The sequence below is a fragment of the Lagopus leucura genome, unplaced genomic scaffold (assembly GCF_019238085.1).
Source record: "Lagopus leucura isolate 7727_CA_CO unplaced genomic scaffold, USGS_WTPT01 Super-Scaffold_100159, whole genome shotgun sequence".
NCBI classification, from domain to species: Eukaryota; Metazoa; Chordata; class Aves; order Galliformes; family Phasianidae; genus Lagopus; species Lagopus leucura.
Window position 1 is genome coordinate 30,530,375 of NW_024962335.1, and position 20,404 is coordinate 30,550,778.

A 20,404-nucleotide genomic window follows, 5' to 3' on the forward strand; every position below is an offset into this window, starting at 1 on the left:
CCTGTGGGCTTGTGGTCCTACCACACAAATCTCACTACTTTTGTTGTGTCATTCTTCTGGTTTGCTAAACATGATGCTGCTGTCCCCTCTGTAATGAAGGAAACTTCCCCCTCTGCTCTAGATCCAGTCTCTGTTACTTGTTTTCAAGTACTTCCAAAGCAGAAAGTGCCTTTTGCTTTCCTGCAAGTCACAGGGCATCTGCTGAGCATCCTCTCAGAGCCAGTCTCAAGCACCTGTTGCAACATTCAATGCCACTCAAACTTTCAGAGACAGTTTACTGTTCTACTCAGTGTTTCAGCTGACTAAACAAAGCAGGCTTCTGAAGAAGAGCACCCCGAAATAGAATACTTCATCTTTCTTCAGTGGGTCAGAAATGAGATGCTAACAGTTCAAATTTCTTTTTCTCCCACTTTATAGCATTTGTATGCACCAAGAACTCAAAATTAACACAGACCAATAACTTCGTGCACAGATTTCAGCAGATGCTGAACAGCTTTTGAAAAACTACCAGGAGCTTTTACTGATCTTTCCCCCCACCTTCCTCATTCAAGCTTCATATACTTCATTTTCAATAAACTTGCCAAATGCAACTTTAATAACCTGTTTTAACTCTGCCTAATGACATAAAAATTTTAGAACTTTGTACAACAGAAGAGTGGCTAACAAAATGATATACAAACTCCAAGATGATTCAGTAAACTGTTATTTTAATGTTCACACAGGGAACTACGCCACGTTTCCCAGCAAGAAAGCAAGAGCTTAGTCTACCTGAGAAACAACTCAGGTGTTCCAGTTCTGTCCTATTTTGAGGTTTACCATATTCAATAAACAAGACATTTGGTCAATACAAATTGGTGATGTACAGCACGAAGCAACACAAGGAAAATGCAGACAAAACAATTATCAGTACAGTATAAGGTATATGTGCATTCTGATTTTTTTTCCTGGGTTACTAATACAGGAAAATAATTGCATCAGCAGCTCATAGAACTGAAATGTAAATATTGCTATTAAGCAGATTGTGAAGGAAAGAATCAAGCCTCCTGTGGCTAGACGATGCACGTCACGTGGCAGTTGTCTGCCTCATCCAGAAATAAGGTGCTGAAGACATCATTAAAAAAGGTAGGGTGGTATTTGCAGGCTCTGTCACAGTCAGGATTGAAGTTCACCTCCAGAATCTGAGGCTGCATGATTCTTTTTCCTGTCCAAGAGAACACAAACACTGCCTTTTAATGCAAGCTATACAGAGACCCTGAACCATAGCCTGTCATTAAGCTAGAAGTCATTGAAAATGGCTAGAAGTCATTTTATGACCCAACCTGGCAGGGTTTTTTTTGTTTCACTCCTAAAAACTCCTTTAGCAAAGCCAGGCACAAGCATGGAATTTTGCTTGTGTCTTGGGAACCGAGAATTCTTTTCTACCCCTGTAAGAGGTAGGTGTGCACAGGGCACACTTGCAGACATATCTGAGCTTTCTGCTAAGAAAAAATTTGCTTTATTCGGCATTTTTTTTTTCCTACCAGTCATCCACAAATAGCTGGAAAAAAGGCTCCAAGTGGTTGTCAGCCATACTGTGACATTAACATGAAGCATCTCCATATACACATTCTCACAGGGACAACTGAGTGACAGTCCCATGGACATCAACAGCACTGAAATAGTAAACATGGTGCCTTGTCTGCTTAACTAAATAACACTGCAACCTGAAGACGCTGGGCCAAGCCACAGAATGATGTCTCTTTAAGGCTTTAGTACACAAGCAAGGATTCTCCCACTGTAAACTGGAAAGAAAACTTGCCCCTGTACAGCTGCGCTTTAGCAAACTAAAACAAAGCCACAGCAGGAGTCCAAGGGAGGCATGGACTCAGCCAAGCACAGTTAGCAGCTCCCTCTGCCATCACAGTTCACCAGCACAGCAGCATCTAGCCCCACAGACCTGCAACTTCAGATGCCCTTTGATGTCAGTGGGAGGTGCAGAGTGCAGAGTTTACGCTGCTTGAAAATCCGTAAGAATCTGAGCAAAGGAAATAAATTCCTGAAAATGTTCACAAAGAAGAATTCAACATGCAAAGAAACAAACTTCTCTCACCATCTCTGCTGGTGTCCCATTTTAGCATCAAGTCAATGGCATACAGTGCTCTTGATGACGGATAATCACAGATGCCAAGAGGTGCAGGTTTAGCTGAAGCAACTTGGAACAATTCAGCAAATGCCTTAAAAATGTTCGCCTAGTAATAGAAGAAAAAGGTCTCAGAACAAGAAGCAAAGTTCCTAATACAGAAGCAAGCTAAAAAACCCACCTTTTAATCACTTAATGCATTCATATTTTGAAGAGTTTATAGAAATTACACTAGCCAACAGAAAAACTGCACAGCATTGACTTCAAAATATACATTGAGACAAAGACCAACACAGTGAAAGGGCCAAGTGCTTAGCAGGTATCTGTGGACTTCTTCTGGGAGCAAATAAGTACAAGAAAAATCCTAATGATGGCACACTTATTTATTAGAATCGACTTTCCTCTCAAGCATCAGGTATAATACTACACTTCTACACAAAGGAGGAGGAGAAAACCCAGGGAAGCTCTGTGCACGCCAGCAGTGCAAAGGTGAAGTTTTTTCCTTCCCTGCCTGTCAAACCTAACTTAGCTTTGTTCTGCCAAGAAAAGTTTTCTACCTGCTTACACTGACATCTGTAAACAGTGCTGGAAGTTTATATATGTTTGTGTCTACCACACTGGTGTTTCCATAAGCAATTAGCCAATAGGACATACAGGTGTAATTCTTAGCATGGAAACTATACTGCAGTAAATCTGCAGTATCTGCAAATGCAAGAGAGTAATACTCTGCACGTGGCACATGTCACTACTTTGAGTAGCCTGTGCATGGTTTCTTTTGATCTGTTTCTCAGTCTCTGCAGTCTCTTTCAGACTATTTCAATCCTAACGCTGCAAACCTGTCATGCTCTGAATGTCCTTCCTTGCATGTGAGGTTCTAGTTAAAATGGATATGAATTAGTTTATGCAAATCAATCCACAGCTGGGTAATTTATTCACTGTTGAAAGAATACACATTAATCAGTACTCAGTCACCATTTCTTCTGCATCTTTTGACGAGTTATGAATATGGAAGAATGCAACAATTCATTACGTGTGTACTTCTGAATCATCTTTTCACATTCAGCTTTTTCTTTCAAGCACTACTTATGAATAAGAATGACAATGTCCTCATCTGCCTTCTTGCATATTTTTCAGAAATACACTACTGGAAGCCTTTTCTTTGCATATAAAATATGCCTAAGTATGCCTTAGTGTTAGGGAATCATCAGTTTTCTTGTGCAAAGGTAGCCACAGGGCTAAGATCAGCTCGCTAATGCAGGGAAGCCAGAGCTGCAGCTGAAAATCCTACATCACAGCACCCAAGTCAAAATTTAATTCAACAAATGGGGTAACGTGCTCACTTAAAAATCCCTCCTCCACCAACTCAGTATTTCTAAGAGAAGAGATCAGCTTAACTTTTTAAAAATTTGCCACAGTATGTAAATACAGCCTCTGCACTATCCAGCCTGGTAATGCAGCCCCTTGAGCACAGCACCCTTGAGGTAAGGCTTATTTCCATCAGTCACTTTGGCACAGCTGGGCACATCCTCATCTTGCAAACGAGCTCCAGTGTCCTGCAAAGTGAGCTAACATGAAAGCTTACAGGGAGATCTTTAGACCTACAGCTCTGCTTAACATAGGTAGATCAAAACCTGATTTGGGAAGATTAGTTTTCTACTTGTTTCAGCAGCCTCTTGTGTTGTGAAGTCCTTCAGAACAAAGGAAGCAAGAGCCTGAATATTTCAGTGGTTCAATCCCCAGATTCAGTGTTAATACCCTATTGAAACAGAATAGCAGTGAAAGCTTTGAAAACACCTTTTTCAGAGTCATAACAGCAGCACCTGTTACGATTAACACTTGATACTGTGGACTTCCCTGCTGTTTTGCATGGAATACTGAATGTTCATAACCATGGACTTTTGTAAATGGCATCCTTTCTAAGGTAGAACTCTCAGGAAAACTGATCCTACTCCCAGGAGCCTGACATTATTTAAGACTGGCTTTATTACCAAGTCCAGTGCAGGGAATTCTCAATGTAGCCATGAAATAAAATTCTCAAATGCTAAAAACGGTGTTTGAGGTTGAATTAGTCCAAGTAAATAAATTATAATGTAAAGGTTAACATTTGCTGTCCTTTATGAAGCTGATGACACAAAGTATGTTTTCCGAGGAAAAAAAGTAACTTTTCTTAAAGGCAGTTTATTGAGTTGGATTCACAGATGCTCATGAAATTAAAGACAAATTGTTGACTTACCTGTACTGTTGTCCACAGATGTTCAGGATATTGTTTTTCAAATTGAGGAACAAATTCTTCACAGTGTACCTAGAACAGTTTAGAAGCAAGATATATTGCCTTGGGAATGACTGAGCAATCAGATGACACTGGAATACCAAACTTTTTTTTTTTTGTCATCCATAGAAATGCAGGTAGAGAAGGAGGGAGTTGGACACTTCCTGAATCCCTTCCTTGTTTTAGCGTTTACATATAAAGGATTATACTGCAGTCTTTAAAAATGATTAGCTGCCATTTTAATAATTCTTCTTATTGATCTCAATTAACGTGGATCTTATTCAGGATGTAGGTTTGTATTTCCTATCACAAATCATTAGGGGTCCAGACAGCAAAACGTCTAGGAAAAAAACTTGGTTAGGATATTTCCAACAGAGACTGCCTGCTAGGTACAACACAGGGTGTTGGGGAATAGTCACCAAAGAAGGCACTGGAAGATTCTTTAACAACACAAAGATAAGGGAATATTTTGGACTGTTTGCTTACCTGCTTTAATGTTACACCAGGAGCATAATTCATGACAGTGAAATGCTTCTCGTAGTCATCCAAGTCATCAAGGGAAAACGCCCTAAGGAATAAAACAGTTCCTTACAACCAAACGTGATCCCTTGGAAGCTAAGTCCCATCAGCCAAACAAGGAAGACGAAGGTAATTACCGATTTGAAAAGCGTAGCCAAAAGACATCATAGACAAACAGCTTGAGTGGTTTCACGGAGCGCAGCAACACAGCGTAACGGATGTCAAATTTAACCATCCCCACGTCTTCTCGGTGAAATAAGACTGGATTCTCAATGTATTTGCACACTACCTAATAGAAACAAACAAACAAAAAAACCCACGGAAAATATTATTTGACTGAAATGAAAAGTGGCAGTAGATATTGAGGATTTAAGACATCCTTGTATATGTTTTGGTTTTACTTAAGAAACATGCATAAATAACTGATGATGTGCCAGCGGGTGTTTTATAAAAGTCCTTGGAGCCTGCCTGGGAAAGCTGGGCAGCCAGAATGTGTAAAAGCCTTTTTATTTACAATTTTAGTGGCATTAACCTCTTGAAATCTAAGTCTGAAGCAATTTGGGCACTCCTGTATTCCAGAAAAATACATGCAGTGCACACATCAGCAGAAATAAAGTTCAGGTGACAGTCTGACATTATGACTGCATACTACAGGAAAAAAAAAAAAAAGAGCTCCATCATTTCTCTGTTGTTGGCAGTGTTTTGTGCTGCTGAGCTATGGATCAACAATAACAACCAACAGGGGACAAAAGCAACAGTGCACAAAAATTCATGACCAATGCTAATTACACCTAAGGTGTGATCATCTTATCTGAGAATTAGCCTTGAAGCAGAAATGCACTGAAACCATTAATTACTGTCACGGCAAAACTTCTTTTTTAACTAAGAAAATATCAGCCTCTTTGGGTCTTCCATCACTGCAACAAATGGTGCTGATTTGAATAATTAACTCAGAATTCATTGAAACTGACTGCTGATGGGTCAATGTACAAATTTTGAAGAAAATAAGTTTCCTTCCTTCTAGTCTTAGACCACCTCCTGTAACAGTTTTTTCAGAAATCCATTTAAAATCTCACTCAAAGCCACGGTCTCTAACCTTTGGGCTGCTTTCCCTATGCCTGATGATATTGTTAAGGCTGTTGGTGATGTGGGTGTCCAGGCTTCTGGCCAGGTTCCACGGTTTGCATATCCAGTGATTGTCTTCTCCTCTGTGAGAGATAGAAAGCCAAAGCCTATAAGCTTCATTCATCTGTCTGAACATTCACTTGAACTGATCTACATACTCCTATGTCTTAATCACTTTATAAAGCTGGGCACTACAGTGCAAGAACTAAGGACTTCTGACTGATAGCTTCAAGCAATTGTGTAAAAGGCAGAAAAGGCAATGGTAGCTTTCACTTTTTTCCGTTAGGGATTAGCATATTGTCACTGCTGATTTCCTTCTGTGTATCTTACTACTTTAAAAGAGAAGAACAACACATGAACATTAACACCACAAACACACAGAGGCCATGGTACAGACATCATTCTGTCAAGAGTCTGAGGTTGTGCTGGCAGGCAATCACCTCAGTTTCTAAGGTGATTCTCTTAACACCTGCAAATAATTCATAATACATTACACCACGACTGCCTCCCTGGGGAAGAAATTAGACCATATCTCAGCAATTCACACTGCAAGAAAACAAGAGTATACCATTCTCATCTCACTTCCCAGTGCTCAGTCACCTAAAGGGGGCAATATCCCTTGAAACATCCTCAAGGAAAACAAGTAACATCCTGGTCTTCATTCAGTACATTTTTTTGAGCAAGGACAGGGTGACACTATGTCCTTCTTTCCTCAGTTAATAAAGCAATCTCAGAAACTGCTCTGGCTGCACGATAAACAGCTCAAACTGAGCTGAAGTTAGCAGTGTTAACTTAAGATGGTTTTATTTCTGTGAAACTTACTCCCCTGCTTCCCTTTGCCTTATATGCACATTGCATTTGTGCTCAATCCTTGATAATTAAGAGGAATTTAAACATCAGACAAACCCGTTGCGAATCCCCAAATGCAAGACACTCGTCTTTGAATAAAGTGGGATCAGAAGCACAAGATGTAAGGTAGGAGAAATAACAACCACCTTCTCTCACGCTGCTGAAAGTAACAGATGAACTGGGGCAGCTCTGTTTGGAGGTTAAAAGTACGCGGCAACCATCTTGGCCCATCCGGCCCTCCAGCTCGTCTAGATATGGATGCCAGGCAGTCTTTGACAGTCAGGAGGTTCTCACACGGGAACTGATTCAGCATTACTTCAGGTCTTTCCTCACTCAGCTTCCTGCAAAACAAAGGAGCTGTTAAACTGAGGAGGGGAAAGGCCTTTTGGATCGCTTATAGAGGAAGAAAGAAAAAAGAAAAGAATTTCCCTTATCAGGAAAAGATTTACAACCTATAATCTTTGAAGTGTGAGAAGTTGTAGAGGATGTCTGCTTCTGCCTCGTTGTCTGTGAATACAAAACGGGGATGTGTCAGGCTGTTGAGGACTTGCTGGATGTCTGTGAACACCCTAGAAGAAAAAGAGATATGAAGAAAAATGACAGTTTGATTTCTGAAAATGATCAGCTGCTGCTCGAATAGAAAATAGTGTTTTGTTTTTTTTAAATGTTGGCTCCCTACAAGTGTTACACTTTTAACCTACAGAAAAAAAAGAAATATTGTGGAACAGATTAAAAATCAAGAATTTTGAAACAAAACATCTCAAAGACAGTTTTGCTCCAGCAACTTTAACAAAACTTGCAATTGAGAACAGTGACAGTCCCTGACGGGAGAGCACTAACATGAATTCACCATTATACACGAAAGAGCCCTTGAGGGAGAAATACCTTCTAAGTACCTTCATTGGTGGAAGAGCCCTAACCATCAACCTGTCAGCAACAAGGAGCAAATCCATACGAAACCTGCACAGTTTGAGAGCTTCAGCATGAAGACTCAAAGTCAGACTGATGTAGAAAAGCAGTTAGAACAGTAAATGAGCATTTCAACAGATTAAGCAACTGTTATCTTTTCTTTTTTTTTGAGGTGTCACAATAGTCTTCCTGCTCTCCAGACCTGCTCTCATCAATTAACTCTTCTTTCCTCCTCTGCAACCAACCAATCAGAAGATACAATCCCAGGAGAGGATCAACTTTTGGAACAGCCCATTCACAGGGAGAAACACTCTTTTCAAAAAACCCCAACATCTGAAGCATGTCTGTTATGCTTTGTTTATTGCTACAGACATCCTGCATAGCTCTGTGTGTGACGTATTACCTTCACTGTGCTATTTACCCTGGAGAGTAAGACTAGAAGAAACTAATTCACAGCACTGGCATTTATCAAAAGTAGTCCTAATTCTTTCCCCACTACTAAAACTTGGTGAAGTTAATATCCTTATACAGCCCTTCCAGTATTTCTTTCTGCAAAATGTGGCTTCTTGAACTCCTGTACAGCTGAAGGAAATACAGCATCAAATCTGACAAAAGGCCCGGAACAAGTTGCACTAAATTCATCTCAAGGACAGGACAAATATCCACTGTTTTGGAGCAACTTTTAGTCCTTGCTGAGGGAAATAGGATGCAAAGTGGTGACCTGGAGGTAAAACAGCCTTATAATGCTGTAACAAAGTCTTGAAGCATTCGATATTCTCACGTAACTCCAGCACACTGCAAGCATCATACTTAATCTTGGTAAGAAAGCATTTTGTTTGCAGATACATACTTGAAAACTTTGTCTTTATCATAAACTGATGGGTTGATTGCTATGGGGAGTTTCTCCTTGTTTTCTGCTAAAATAGCCTAAAAACCAAACAAAAATAAAGAAATTAATAATAGTCACAGTAAACAGGCAGCCTTGAGTCAGACTTCGCAATGATCAGCAAATAAGAACAGCAGCACAGACCAAACTGCCTTTTAACGTGCACACAGTCATGTTTATAGGATAGGTGACTGGAAAACAATTTTAAAAGAAAAAATGATAACTAAAATACTCAATGATAACATGTTCATCCAAGTTTTTTATTATCGTTATCAATGTCTATTGAAGTTTTATCAAGTTATCAAACCTTACAGACAGTTTAATGCAATTCCTTTTCTTCACATAAGTCTTTAAATACAGGTGTACAGGTGTGTTTGTAGCCACAGCAAAAATGACAGTCTGTGTGACCACTGCACTGCCTGGCTCAAGTGAACTGCAGTCACGTTCTGAGAAACTTATGTTGTGTCATACGCTGCCCAGCAAGAAATAAAAGTAAAACAATTAAAAAAAATAAATCAGTACAAGAGCAGAGGCAGAAGGGGGTCAGAATTAAGAGGCCACTGATAAAGAAGGAACAAAGGGCAGAACATCTGCCCAGCCAGACGTACCCTTCATCTTCAAGGGTGTTACAGGAAGTACAATCACCTCTAACTGGAAAGTGTAAGCAAAATCAAACCAGAGACACTGCCTTCTACAGCAAGCTGGACAGTACAAAATAATTCCTGATTAGATGACTACAATTCTCAGAATGGTGCCAGAAGATTTGTTTGCATCTATTCTCAAATAGCTCAAATTCAGGGACCTGCTGCAGAACTGCAACTACTTGAGTCTCCCAAGAGATCGCTTCTTTAAAGTCAGACATTTCATTAGAAGTGCCTTTATTAGGAATGTCTCCTCCGAGTCTGCTTTCTGCAATCAGTGCCCAAATCACTACCCGCAGTACCATTCAAGTCACAGACTTTGGTGGTCTGTGCTGAAGAATACAGTGAGGTAGCAGAACAAAAACCAGGTGAGATTTCATCTGCAGCATTACTGTATTAACTCTGCTTTTCTAAGCAGGGCTGAAATCTTGTAAGATTTATGGGAACTAGATGATATTCAGAAGGGCCCTTCCAACCCAAAATATTCCATGAGTCTTTGCTTCTATTTAAAGGAAAATTAGAGCCTCAAAAGTAACACCCTTAGCTACAGCAAAACCAACAACTCAGCCAAGCAAACAACAAATTATTTGTGCGTAGCAGTAAAGCATTCCCTGCTGCAAAAGCTGTAGAGATAGCAAACATTTACACTACCTTGCAAAACTGCTGGCTCAAAGACTGAACAAATCTGACACAGTCAGATTTTTTTGCGCACACAGCTCTGTATATGCTAAGCTATGGCAACCAGAAGCATCAGCAACATGCATCTCTTCATAGGTATTTCCCTTCTTGAGTCATACTACATACAAAGTTTTTTCTTTGATCTGTCAGCAGTCTAAATCTTCAATCACCTACAGCTAAATATTCCAGAGGAAAAAAAAACGTTTTCAAGACAAGGTAGGAAAGGAGTATAATATTTGCCCGTTTGCCACACACTTGAACTAAGCAACAGATTGCCTTATCTGAGATCCAGGCACATTTGCCAAGAGAACTGTAAGATCAGAACTATATGAGCATCGTTTCTCATCTGTAAATAGGAAGTATGCCTACCCCTCTTCAAAAATGCAAAATCCCAACCAGTATGACATTGGTTCCAGAACAGCCTATTTTGGTCATATGCATTTATTCAACAAAATCAGCTTAATTTTTGCCTAGTTAATAATGAGCTGAATTTGGAGTTTTCTGACCATCCTCCATCAAAAGCAGCAGACTGTTGGTATAGAACATGGGGATCCAGTTTTTTAGCTTGCCTGGGCCACACTGAATGAATAGAAATTGTTCTGGGCCACACAGAAGATAAATACTAGAGCTAGTGTATAGAACTAAAAAAATTTCTCATAATTTTTATTAAAGCAAAAATGTGAGAAAAGTGAATAAACGTAGGTAAAACATGTGTCCTTCGTGATGCTCAGAGGACTGGAACACCTCTCCTACAAAGAAAACCTAAGAAGGCTCTGGGGAGACATCACTGCAGCCTTCCAGTACTTGAAGAGAGTTTATAAACAGGAGATAGATTGACTTTTTACACGGTCTGATATTGATAGAATAAAGGGGAACAGTTTAAAACTGAAAGAGGGGAGATTTAAGTTGGATGTTAGGAGGAAGGGGTAGGTGAGGCACTGGCACAGGGCAGTTTGGATGGGGCCCTGCATCTGGTGGGTGGTAACACTGCCCAAGGCAGGGGGTTGAAACTAAATGGGCTTTAAGGTCCCTTCCAACCCAAAAACCATTCTGTGACTCTAGGATTTATAACAGTGGTATCAAATTAAGGACATTGTCTCCACTACAATATTTAGCAATTCTAAACCACATGATAAATGAGTAATCAGACTGAAAAGTATAATTATCCCAGTGTACTAAGATGAATCCTTCTGTAATTCAAGACAGACCAGAAGTACTACAGTAATAGATCCAGTGGGTAAGCACGTTAGACAATGTTTCAAACACTGAACTGGAAGATAGGTACCTTATATGAATGACCTGGCACTGTATTTACATGAAGAAATACTGCAATAACATAGTATAGACAATTTCTGTTGCCTCAGTTCTGTAAGTTATATCACATGCCAGATATTTCTCATTTCATTATGCTTTTTTTAGTTAGTACCTATGCTCTGAGTCAATCTTTAAGCCTGACAAAAAGCAGAACCAGAACTCTTTGATTAGCTCTTTAGACGCCATCTCTGAAAGGATAAAATATGACATCTGTTACACCCTACCTGGTAATGCTCATCGGATGGCTCTGGGGTAAAGCAGTTGACATCCAATACCTCACTGGGCAGCCATGGTAGCAAAACACACTTCCTGATCAAGCGATCAGTTTCCCCGTAAGCATAATCACGGGTCACTTCATCTGCAGCAAAACAAGGAGAGCCTTTCAGGAAGTCTTTAATTCTACGCTTGGAAATCCCCCTCATGCCTCATCATACAAATGAATGAAGGGAACCTACACCCAGGAGGGGAGTAAACTCTTCAAAAGGGCTGATAACAGCAGGACTAGGGGAAATGGTTTTAAGTTGAAGGAGGGAAGATTTAGGTTGGATGTTAGGGGGAAGTTCTTTACTAGGAGAGTGGTTAGGCCCTGGAACGGGCTGCCCAGGGAGGTTGTGGATGCCCCGTCCTTGGACGTGTTTAAGGCCAGGTTGGACGGGGTCCTGGGCAACCTGATCTGAATGTGTATGTTTGGTGGCCCTGCTAGGCAGGGGGGTTGGAACTACATGATCCTTGGGGTCCCTTCCAACCCGGGTGATTCTGTGATTCTGTGAATGTTGGACAGTTAGTAATGCTACAACTGTCAGGATCAAAATGCAAAATTAGATATAATTAAAGAACTACATTAAAAAGGGTATTACTTGCAATGCAAAAATTAGGTCAAAACCAGCTGACTTACGACAGTTTAATTGTGCAGCTGAACACTATTACCCCTCTACGTGGTGGGAGCAGAATGAGGCATCCAACCACGGGTACAGGTGCAAAGTCAATAACAAACACAGACTCAACTTACCACCAGTTTCCAGGTCTCTCAGGGGCCAGAGAACAGTGTAAGCGATTTGTTGAGGCATGTAAAACAGGGGTGCTGTTGCAAAGCTAGGCTGATCTGAATGCTGAATGCGTGATCCAAACTCATCCATAATATACCAGACAGGAACTTTCTCCTCCGCAGTCTGCACAATTAGAGAGAGAGAAATACTGCACCTATCACTTTCTAGAAAAGAACTACAAGACAGAAGGTTCTGGCAGTACCCGCTACAATGCTGTCCATGCATCCAAGACACTGTGAAAACTGGCAAGCCTGTTCTTGTAACTACAGAGTCCCATCCTTCCTCTTATTACAAAGCTATTGCTTACCAAATCCACTTCCCCTGAAGCCAGCTCAGGGAATAAACACAACAGAAGGCTGTTTCCTCACACTTCTATAGATGCAGGGGAGACACACAAGTTGAACTTACACTGTTCAAAGCAGTTCAGTGTCAGAAAGGGAAACTGAAGCCAAGTTCAACTATAGGTTGAATTAATTGTCTTCCAGGAAAGCATTTTTCAAGTGGGAGCATATAATTTCACGATTCATGAGTCACTCATGAGAAAAAGACAGGAAACCAAAACATAACATAGAAAGATGGAGATGTACTGCATCTGAAGGACCAAAGTTGGTGTAGTCTTATCTATATTACCTAAAACTAGGATCTGGAATAAGCTACATCTGGAAGCACACCATCTTGAAACTAGCTGGTTCTCACTTGAGGTTGAGCTAACATTTATACTGTATTGGCAATCAAATGCCAAACTGAAACCAGGAAGCTAACTTATCTGACAGCATAAGTATATCCTCAGCAGGTGAAACACCCCTACAGATGAGGAAAGCTGTGAGCATAGCTGCTGAGAGACCTGTTTGTGAGGCACTTGATTCATGAAGGAGTCTTTCCTTCACTGTGAGTAAATATGAATAGAAAAAAACAAATTTGACACACAAGCAGATCCGCCCTTTCTACTGCCCTTCCTTTGCAGAAGGCTCTTCTCCTCTGTGTGGAAAAACAAGAAAAAAAAAAAAACCAACCCTAAAAATTCTTATCTGAAATGAGGGAGCAAGCCACCACGCATTCTAACTTTAGATGGCATCTGCTCTCCTTCCAGATAGAAGTTTATTGTTCAATGCCCATAAAAGAACATCTTTGTGTCAAAAAAGTATATTTGTTCTACCTTATACTGGAATGCTTCACTCAGGGCTGCCCAGAAGTTTTTAGCAGCCCAGTCAAGCTTCAGAGACTCACCCCTTGAGAAAGCTGGTAGGTCTGATTGTACTTCCACATTTCCTGCAACACTTGCTCAACACTGCCCTCATCTGGGATTTCTCCGTGAAAATCGATGCCCATGAGATTTGCCATTCTGTGAAGTAAGCCAGGCACGTGAAGCAGCTGCTGGCGGGCGTGTTCAATGCGGTATGTCCAGGCATGGTCGATGAGGAAAATGCTTCAAGAGAATTTTGATAGCATTACAACGGAATGTATAGAGATATTTCCATGCAAGGGCCAAATACCTCTCTCAGTAAGAGCTACATGTTCTTGCAGAAAGTTCAGTAACTAAATACTCTTAATGGCAAAGTAACTCCCTGAGCGCACACGTACCATTACAGGTAAGGAACAACTTCCCAGCAGTAAGACAGCACTCTTTTTGTTCTAGAAAGTTTATTGTGTAATAGTCAGACATTCTACGATAATGAGGCACAAACAGAACAGTGCACTCAGTTTGCCAGCCCAGCTCTCCTTAGGATCCTGGAACATAGGACTTTCTTCCTTCTTCCACAACATCAACCTGATATTCACAGAACAGCTAGAGTTGGAAGAGACCTTCAAGCCTGCCCAGTTCCAGCCCCCAGTGTGGGCAGGACTACCACACACCAGATAAGGCCGCCTGGGGCCCCATCCAACCCGGCCTTGAAGAAGAAAAACTATGTACTGTTTTGGAAAAGCATTCCCAGATCCTTCTAGCCAGGAGATCTTGCAATATCTACAATCATCTGTAGAACTAGTTGGAAAGGCATGATCACCAGAAGTCTTATACAGGCTAAAAGTTCAAAAACTTTAAAGTTTTTGACTGTTTTTTCTTTATTTGGCTCCGTTTTTCTTTTCTTCCCCAGAAATAGAATGCACTGTTTAAAATAAGTACTGATCTGAAACAAAATCACAGCCAACTGGCATATCTCTCCTTGAGAAGTTTAACCCTTGTGCTGGCTGCATGATTTTCACAGCAAAAGCCAACTTACTTAAACAGAAGGATTCTTCACACTTTGGCCATATCCTTTCACTGAATCACGTCAAAGAACTGTAAACTCTACTTATTAATTTCCCCTTCTCAGTTTTCAGTAAGTTAAAAACATTTCAGCTGTCATGTATGCCAAGTATCCCTGAACAATTATTGTGTATCATATTCTACACACAGCATAAGCTTACTTTAATTTTAAACCTAGAGATTCTAGAGAATGCTAAGGTGGAAATCTACTTCAAAAGACAGTTAGCAAACAAGCATGTTGGTATTCTGCTTCTACAACCACACATCTGAATGCTACAAGTAAGTCCAAGACTTTCTAAGAGTTGCTTTGAATTTTACAATTTGTGTTCTCAGATTCAGAAAGGCAATGACTTAGCTTAAAGCAAGCACATAAAGGTAGATACCCACGCTCTATGTTGCTTTTACTCATCAAGACAAAGTTTATGTAAATAGACAGTCTAAGATCTAAAGAAAAAACCATGAAAGGTCTGGCAAAATAAGATCTATACAACATGTGCCTAGCAGGCAATTGTATGGCAACACTCTTGAATTACATCATAGCCAACCAAAGGAAATTCAGCAGTCTGTGTATCATCTCTTACAGCAGCTCAGTATCCCCTGGGCCTGAGGTTCAACAGCAAACACACTGAACCTGCAAATCTGTGTATTTTATTTCTACAGACATCTCAAAGTTACCTCTTCTCTATTCTCTCAGTTTCATAAAACTGATTAATAAGCATCTTCCTCCATGATTTAAGGAGAAGCAACATAAAATGCCTGCACTCCTAGGACTCTTTACAAGTTATGCTTCATAGCAGGAGATTATTTATCTTTTCTGAAACAAGCTGCTGTGTCCTACGGTAAGAACAACAGACAAAAAACAACAACATATAAAACAAAACAAAGGAGCATTTTTGAGTAAGACCAAGCAAGTTTTATTACAAACTGCCCTCATCACTGTAGGGTTTAAGACCACTCTGACACAGGACCAGTTCGCAAATCACTACTCACCTATCAGGATTGGAGGCTTGAATCCCATTCTCATTTGTTACTATAACTTTGAAACAAGGTTCATTTCCAGGATTTGGCTTCTTTTTCAATTCATCTTCCATTGCTTCATCACCTTCCTCTTCCTCATCTACCTCTTCTACTTGCATTATCCCAAAGTAGTCACCAGCATCAAACACCTGAAGTTGAAAGAAAGAATACAAGCAGTTAGTTGAGGCAGCACTCATGTACGCAGAACACAACACTGCCAAGGCACAGACAGTTTTGGCCTGCATTCTGACAACAGTGGTGTCTAGCATTCATTCTTTCACCTTTTAACAGAGCTGTCTGGGAAGTTTCTCTGCTTAACATCAGCAGGAAGCTGTGTTGGTTTCTTTAGCATCAACAGATCTGTTGATGATCATCCATTAATTCCACTAATCACAATTATTTTTGTTCAACTCCAAAATCAACAATCAAGTGAATCACTGCAAAATACAATCTGATATTATGGCGTGCAGTGCTCAACAAACCCAGGTGTTACCCAGGTTCCAGAACCACGATGAAGTACATTAAGACCCCCAGTCAAGTTCTGAGTCAGTTAAGAGATGCAAGAGTATTTTCCTCCTCCTTCCTTACACAAGGAACAGTTTGCTCACCTGCAGATGAGATCGGAGCCTTCTCACACTGCTGCAAGCTGAAGTCTATACTTAACTGGTCCACTGAAAAGGGTTCTAAACACATTAAGAAGGCCACCACACGTTTCCCTTCTGCCACAAATCTTGCCTAATGGTGGCTTGTATGCCTGCTGCAGAAAACCAATGCTACTTCTCTGATTTCAAATTAAACATGTAATTTCAAGAAGAAAAAAGTACAGAGTCTCAGAAGACATTTCAAACCCTTTTGCAGGAAGTTGTTCTGCTAAGTCAGTCACGCTATGTAGTCAACCAGACAGGAGCTGACAAATGATTAGTCCTCTCACACATCATTTTTAAAGAGGAGTAAGCCATCCTAACAATACACTTCTCCATCTAACCTTGTTAGTAAGCAGCAGGGAGGGTAACATTTGGAAGCGCAACCTCCAGAGGCACTGCTTAATGTGTCAAGCACCTAGCCCATTGCATCACTATCACAAGTCATTACCTCTAGACACTGACAACTTATTGGCTGGAAAATCCCAGAGGCAGAGACAAGCTTTTATTTGTTCCTTCAGGACAATAATCTCCACTAAGCCCCAGCTGGAGGGCAAGAAAATCAACTTCACATTCGCAAAGCAAGGCCACCTAGACAAAGCAGAGTTGCCCATGGGGAGCTAGCAGCAAGAAGGGAGGGCAGCAGGGAAAGAGCACCTGCTGCAGATTTTAACCTAGAGCACTGCATCATAGAGCAGAGCAGACAATACCTGCAACTGCCTCCTGAGGATTGGTGATGGTGTTTTGTTTTGGGCTAGGGGGTGCAGAGCGATGCTGAGAATGCACAGGCTAACTTCACATATATGTTTTTCTCAGGGTAAATAAAATCAGTTTGTAAACAACCTCACTGGAGATTAAAAATACAGAAATAAGTAACTGATTTATCATCACCCATAGTTCAGTAGGCATCTGAATAGCTAGCGATTCCAATTTATCTCTAGTTTTCCAGTTTTGCTAGAAGAGGATAATGCTACTCAACAGCAAGCAGTATTGCCATCTCTTGCTGTTGGGGCCACCAACATTTCCTTTAAGATCCTGCTTGCCTGCATGTACAGTTCACAGCCATTTTAGCCGATTTCACTGAGGCAAGTTCCAGCCACAGGAAAAGCCCTTTCTTGGGTGGCTGCCAGCAGCACTCTGCTCATTTCTGTCAGGTGGCCCCCAGCTGGAGCAGCATCCTGAGCTGGCTGCCGCACAAGCACTAAGCCCAGTCCTGAAAGGCAGCAAGAAGCGTGAGCTTTCCCCAACATCATCATTAAAGGCAGCAGTGAAATGACCAGAAGCCACTAGGAAGTTAAAACTGCAAGCGTGATGTACCACAGCCCACCTGACACGTGCTGCCTGTGCCTAACATATGGTGAGGGCCTGGCAGTGCGAGGATGGCCAGCTGCAGAGAAGCAGCTGTAAGCAAGCCAGGTTTGGGCAAGCCCCCTGTCCCTTCACATTCAGGTACAACTCCAACCTTACAAACCCAGTAAACTAGACAGTGCGAAACAAGGACTACCATGCACAGGCACCTTCAGCAAATTACTTGCAGGCATGCTGCAAACTGTTGTGAAAGCCACAGGCAGCCTGTGAGCAGCAGCATGCCCTCCCCTGCTCTGCAAAATAAAGTCTGATAACACTAATCATGCTGCACACCTACTGATAGTTAAGTAGAAGACACCACTTAAGGGTCTGCTTTTGTCCAAGTTTGAACAATGATTTCTCAGGGCCACAAAAATACTCACTGCAATACATAGGGGCCTGCCAGTTTTGCTAAATGCAAAATAAGGAAATAAGTAAATGTAGGTTTCTTGCCCTAGCAGATACATCACATTTGGGATGAGCAACTCAGTGTAATTTGTGGTTACACAAGGCTCTCAGGAGCAAAACGGCTCTAGCAGCTCTCAAGGTAAGTGAAACCCCTCCACTTCTCTTGCAGGCTCTAGCATACAGCAGGTAAGGTGCTGTATGTTGAAGCAAATTCATGCTGGAAAACAGCTGCCTGGGCTGGGTTCTGGATGTACTGATGTAAGAGGAGATTTTATCTACATAATGCATACAAGTTTTCCAAGTTCTACGCTAGAAAATTTTAATCTTTGTAACAGGTTAAGACAGATGAAAAATTCCTTCCACCTTTACACAGGAAACAAGAGAACTCATGCTGTAGTCTGCGTTTCACAGATTTATTTTCCCCAATTACTCTTCACTTAAAAGTCCCTGAGCATTTTCATCCTTTTCCTTCACCTCCTCTGCTGCCTTCATGCTGAAGCTTTGAGCAAGATACTGTGGGCCTGCTTGCTTCAAGAGTTCATCCCAGGCCACCGCACTCCTCATTGTAATTTTTCCTACACAGTCTTCTCCATATCCTTTTGTCCTTCTGGATAAAATCTAGAAGCTGCAATGGCAGAGACACACACCATTAGCAGCCTGGTTTATCTTAAGCACACTGAAATCATTACATTTCTCTCTCCACGCACCCTGGACAAACAAGTACACTCAGCCACTGTAGCAAGCATATTGAAACAACGTGCACTGCGCCACACTAGGATATGTGCCTTCTCCATGCCAGCCCCTGTGGAAGTATCATGGCTATGGTTTTCCTCATTCAATTCTCTTCCCTCTCAACTTCAACGAAGAGGTTTGTGGCTTATCAATACTCATAAATGTCAAATAGTAGGAGACAACTGGATGGGGCTAGGCTCATTTCAAAGGTGCCCAGTCAACAGGACAAGGGGCAACGGGCAGAAACTGAGATCTAAGTAGTTCCATCTGAACACGAGGAAAAACTTCTTTACAGTGAGGGTGATGGAGCACTGGCACTGGCAAAGGCTGACCAGAGAGGTATCTCCTTCTCTGGAGATACTCAGAACCCACACGGACACTTTCCTGTGTAACCTGCTGTAGGAAACCTCTGTTAGCAGGGGTTGGACTAGATGCACTCCAAAGGTCCCTTCCAACCCCTACGATTCTATGAGAGAGCATTTGCTTGAGTTAACGTAGACGTATTCTCTCTGCAGTACACAGCTATTCCTCTCACTTGCAGTACCAGACATGCAGCTGTTGGAAACAACCAGAAATGCATTTAAACCCTCCTGAGTGTGCTGCAAGCACTCTGATGGTATCACATCTTCTTAAACTTCCATCCAACTTTGAAGTTGGGATGAGGAAAAAAAAAGAAGGCACTCAAACAATCAGAGCTGAGTTTATTTGTACAGCTGTTTAACCACAGCCCTTGCTCCTCACCCACCACCCTGCAGCTTCTCACCCTACCTCCTAACCCACAACCCCTGCTCGCTCCCTCCCTCTCCCCACACCCTCAGGCTTCATGGAGCTCACTCCGCCCCAGGACAGCGAGCTCACCTCGCTCTTATTGCCTCCCGTAGGCTGACTCCTCCAGACTCCCCGGAGCGCTCTCACTTTTCCACACAGCTGGTTTCGGGTCCTGCCTTTCCCGCCTCAGCTCCCGGTTTCTCTGCTCCAGCAAATCCACGCTACCTTTCCTCACCGCTGAGGCTGGAGGCACACGCACCACATCCTAAACAATTCTGAACCGTGCCTACCGACAAAAGCGGTCCCGCTCACGACCCATTTCCTCTTTCTTTTCTTATCGAACGGCGGTCAGCCGCTGAAAACACGAGGCAAAGGGGATTCCTCGCTCCGCCGCTGCTTAACCCCGGCCAGAGCGCTTTTCCCAGCCCCGTCCCGCACTCACCTCTCCACGCAGCTTACGGCACAGGCTCTCCCAGTAGCGCGCCGGAACGCAGGAAGCGCGGAGAGCAGCCCCGTGCAGGGCCACGAAACCCGCCAGCTCTTCATCGCCGTCCCCCGACATGGCCGAGCCTGGCGCAAACTGCTGCCGTACCCCCTGCCCGCCCCGCCGCGAAGCGGAGCATGCCGGGTGGGGCCTGACCGGGGAGGGAGACAGAGCGGGAACTGCGCGCGCGTGGCGGGCGGGGCCTCACCGCGCTGATAGGCGCGGCTGTGGCTGCTGCCATGGTGTGTGGTGCCGCTGGACGCGTTCGCTTTTCGATGGAGCTTGCTGGTCAAGAAAGCGTCCAATTCGTGGAGCTCCTTAAGTGGAGAATGAACATTAGTGTCACACTGAAGAAATTGTTCGCTGCTCGTCTTGTGTTGCTGGACTGATGTGTGATATAGAGTAGC

General features: G+C 42.2%; 1 protein-coding gene across 1 annotated transcript; it reads right to left on the minus strand.

The window, feature by feature from the left end:
* Positions 1-690: 690 nt before the first annotated feature.
* On the minus strand, positions 691-20,125 carry TTLL12 (tubulin tyrosine ligase like 12). Its single transcript, XM_042889641.1, has 14 exons — positions 19,956-20,125; positions 15,591-15,766; positions 13,583-13,781; positions 12,319-12,478; positions 11,534-11,667; positions 8,641-8,717; positions 7,334-7,450; positions 7,028-7,222; positions 6,004-6,115; positions 5,045-5,196; positions 4,875-4,956; positions 4,353-4,421; positions 2,090-2,228; positions 691-1,201 (listed from the first exon to the last, which is right to left on the minus strand). Exons 1-14 carry the CDS (start codon positions 20,073-20,075, stop codon positions 1,050-1,052), a joined length of 1,884 nt encoding a protein of 627 aa, XP_042745575.1. The 5' UTR covers positions 20,076-20,125; the 3' UTR covers positions 691-1,049.
* Positions 20,126-20,404: the final 279 nt, after the last annotated feature.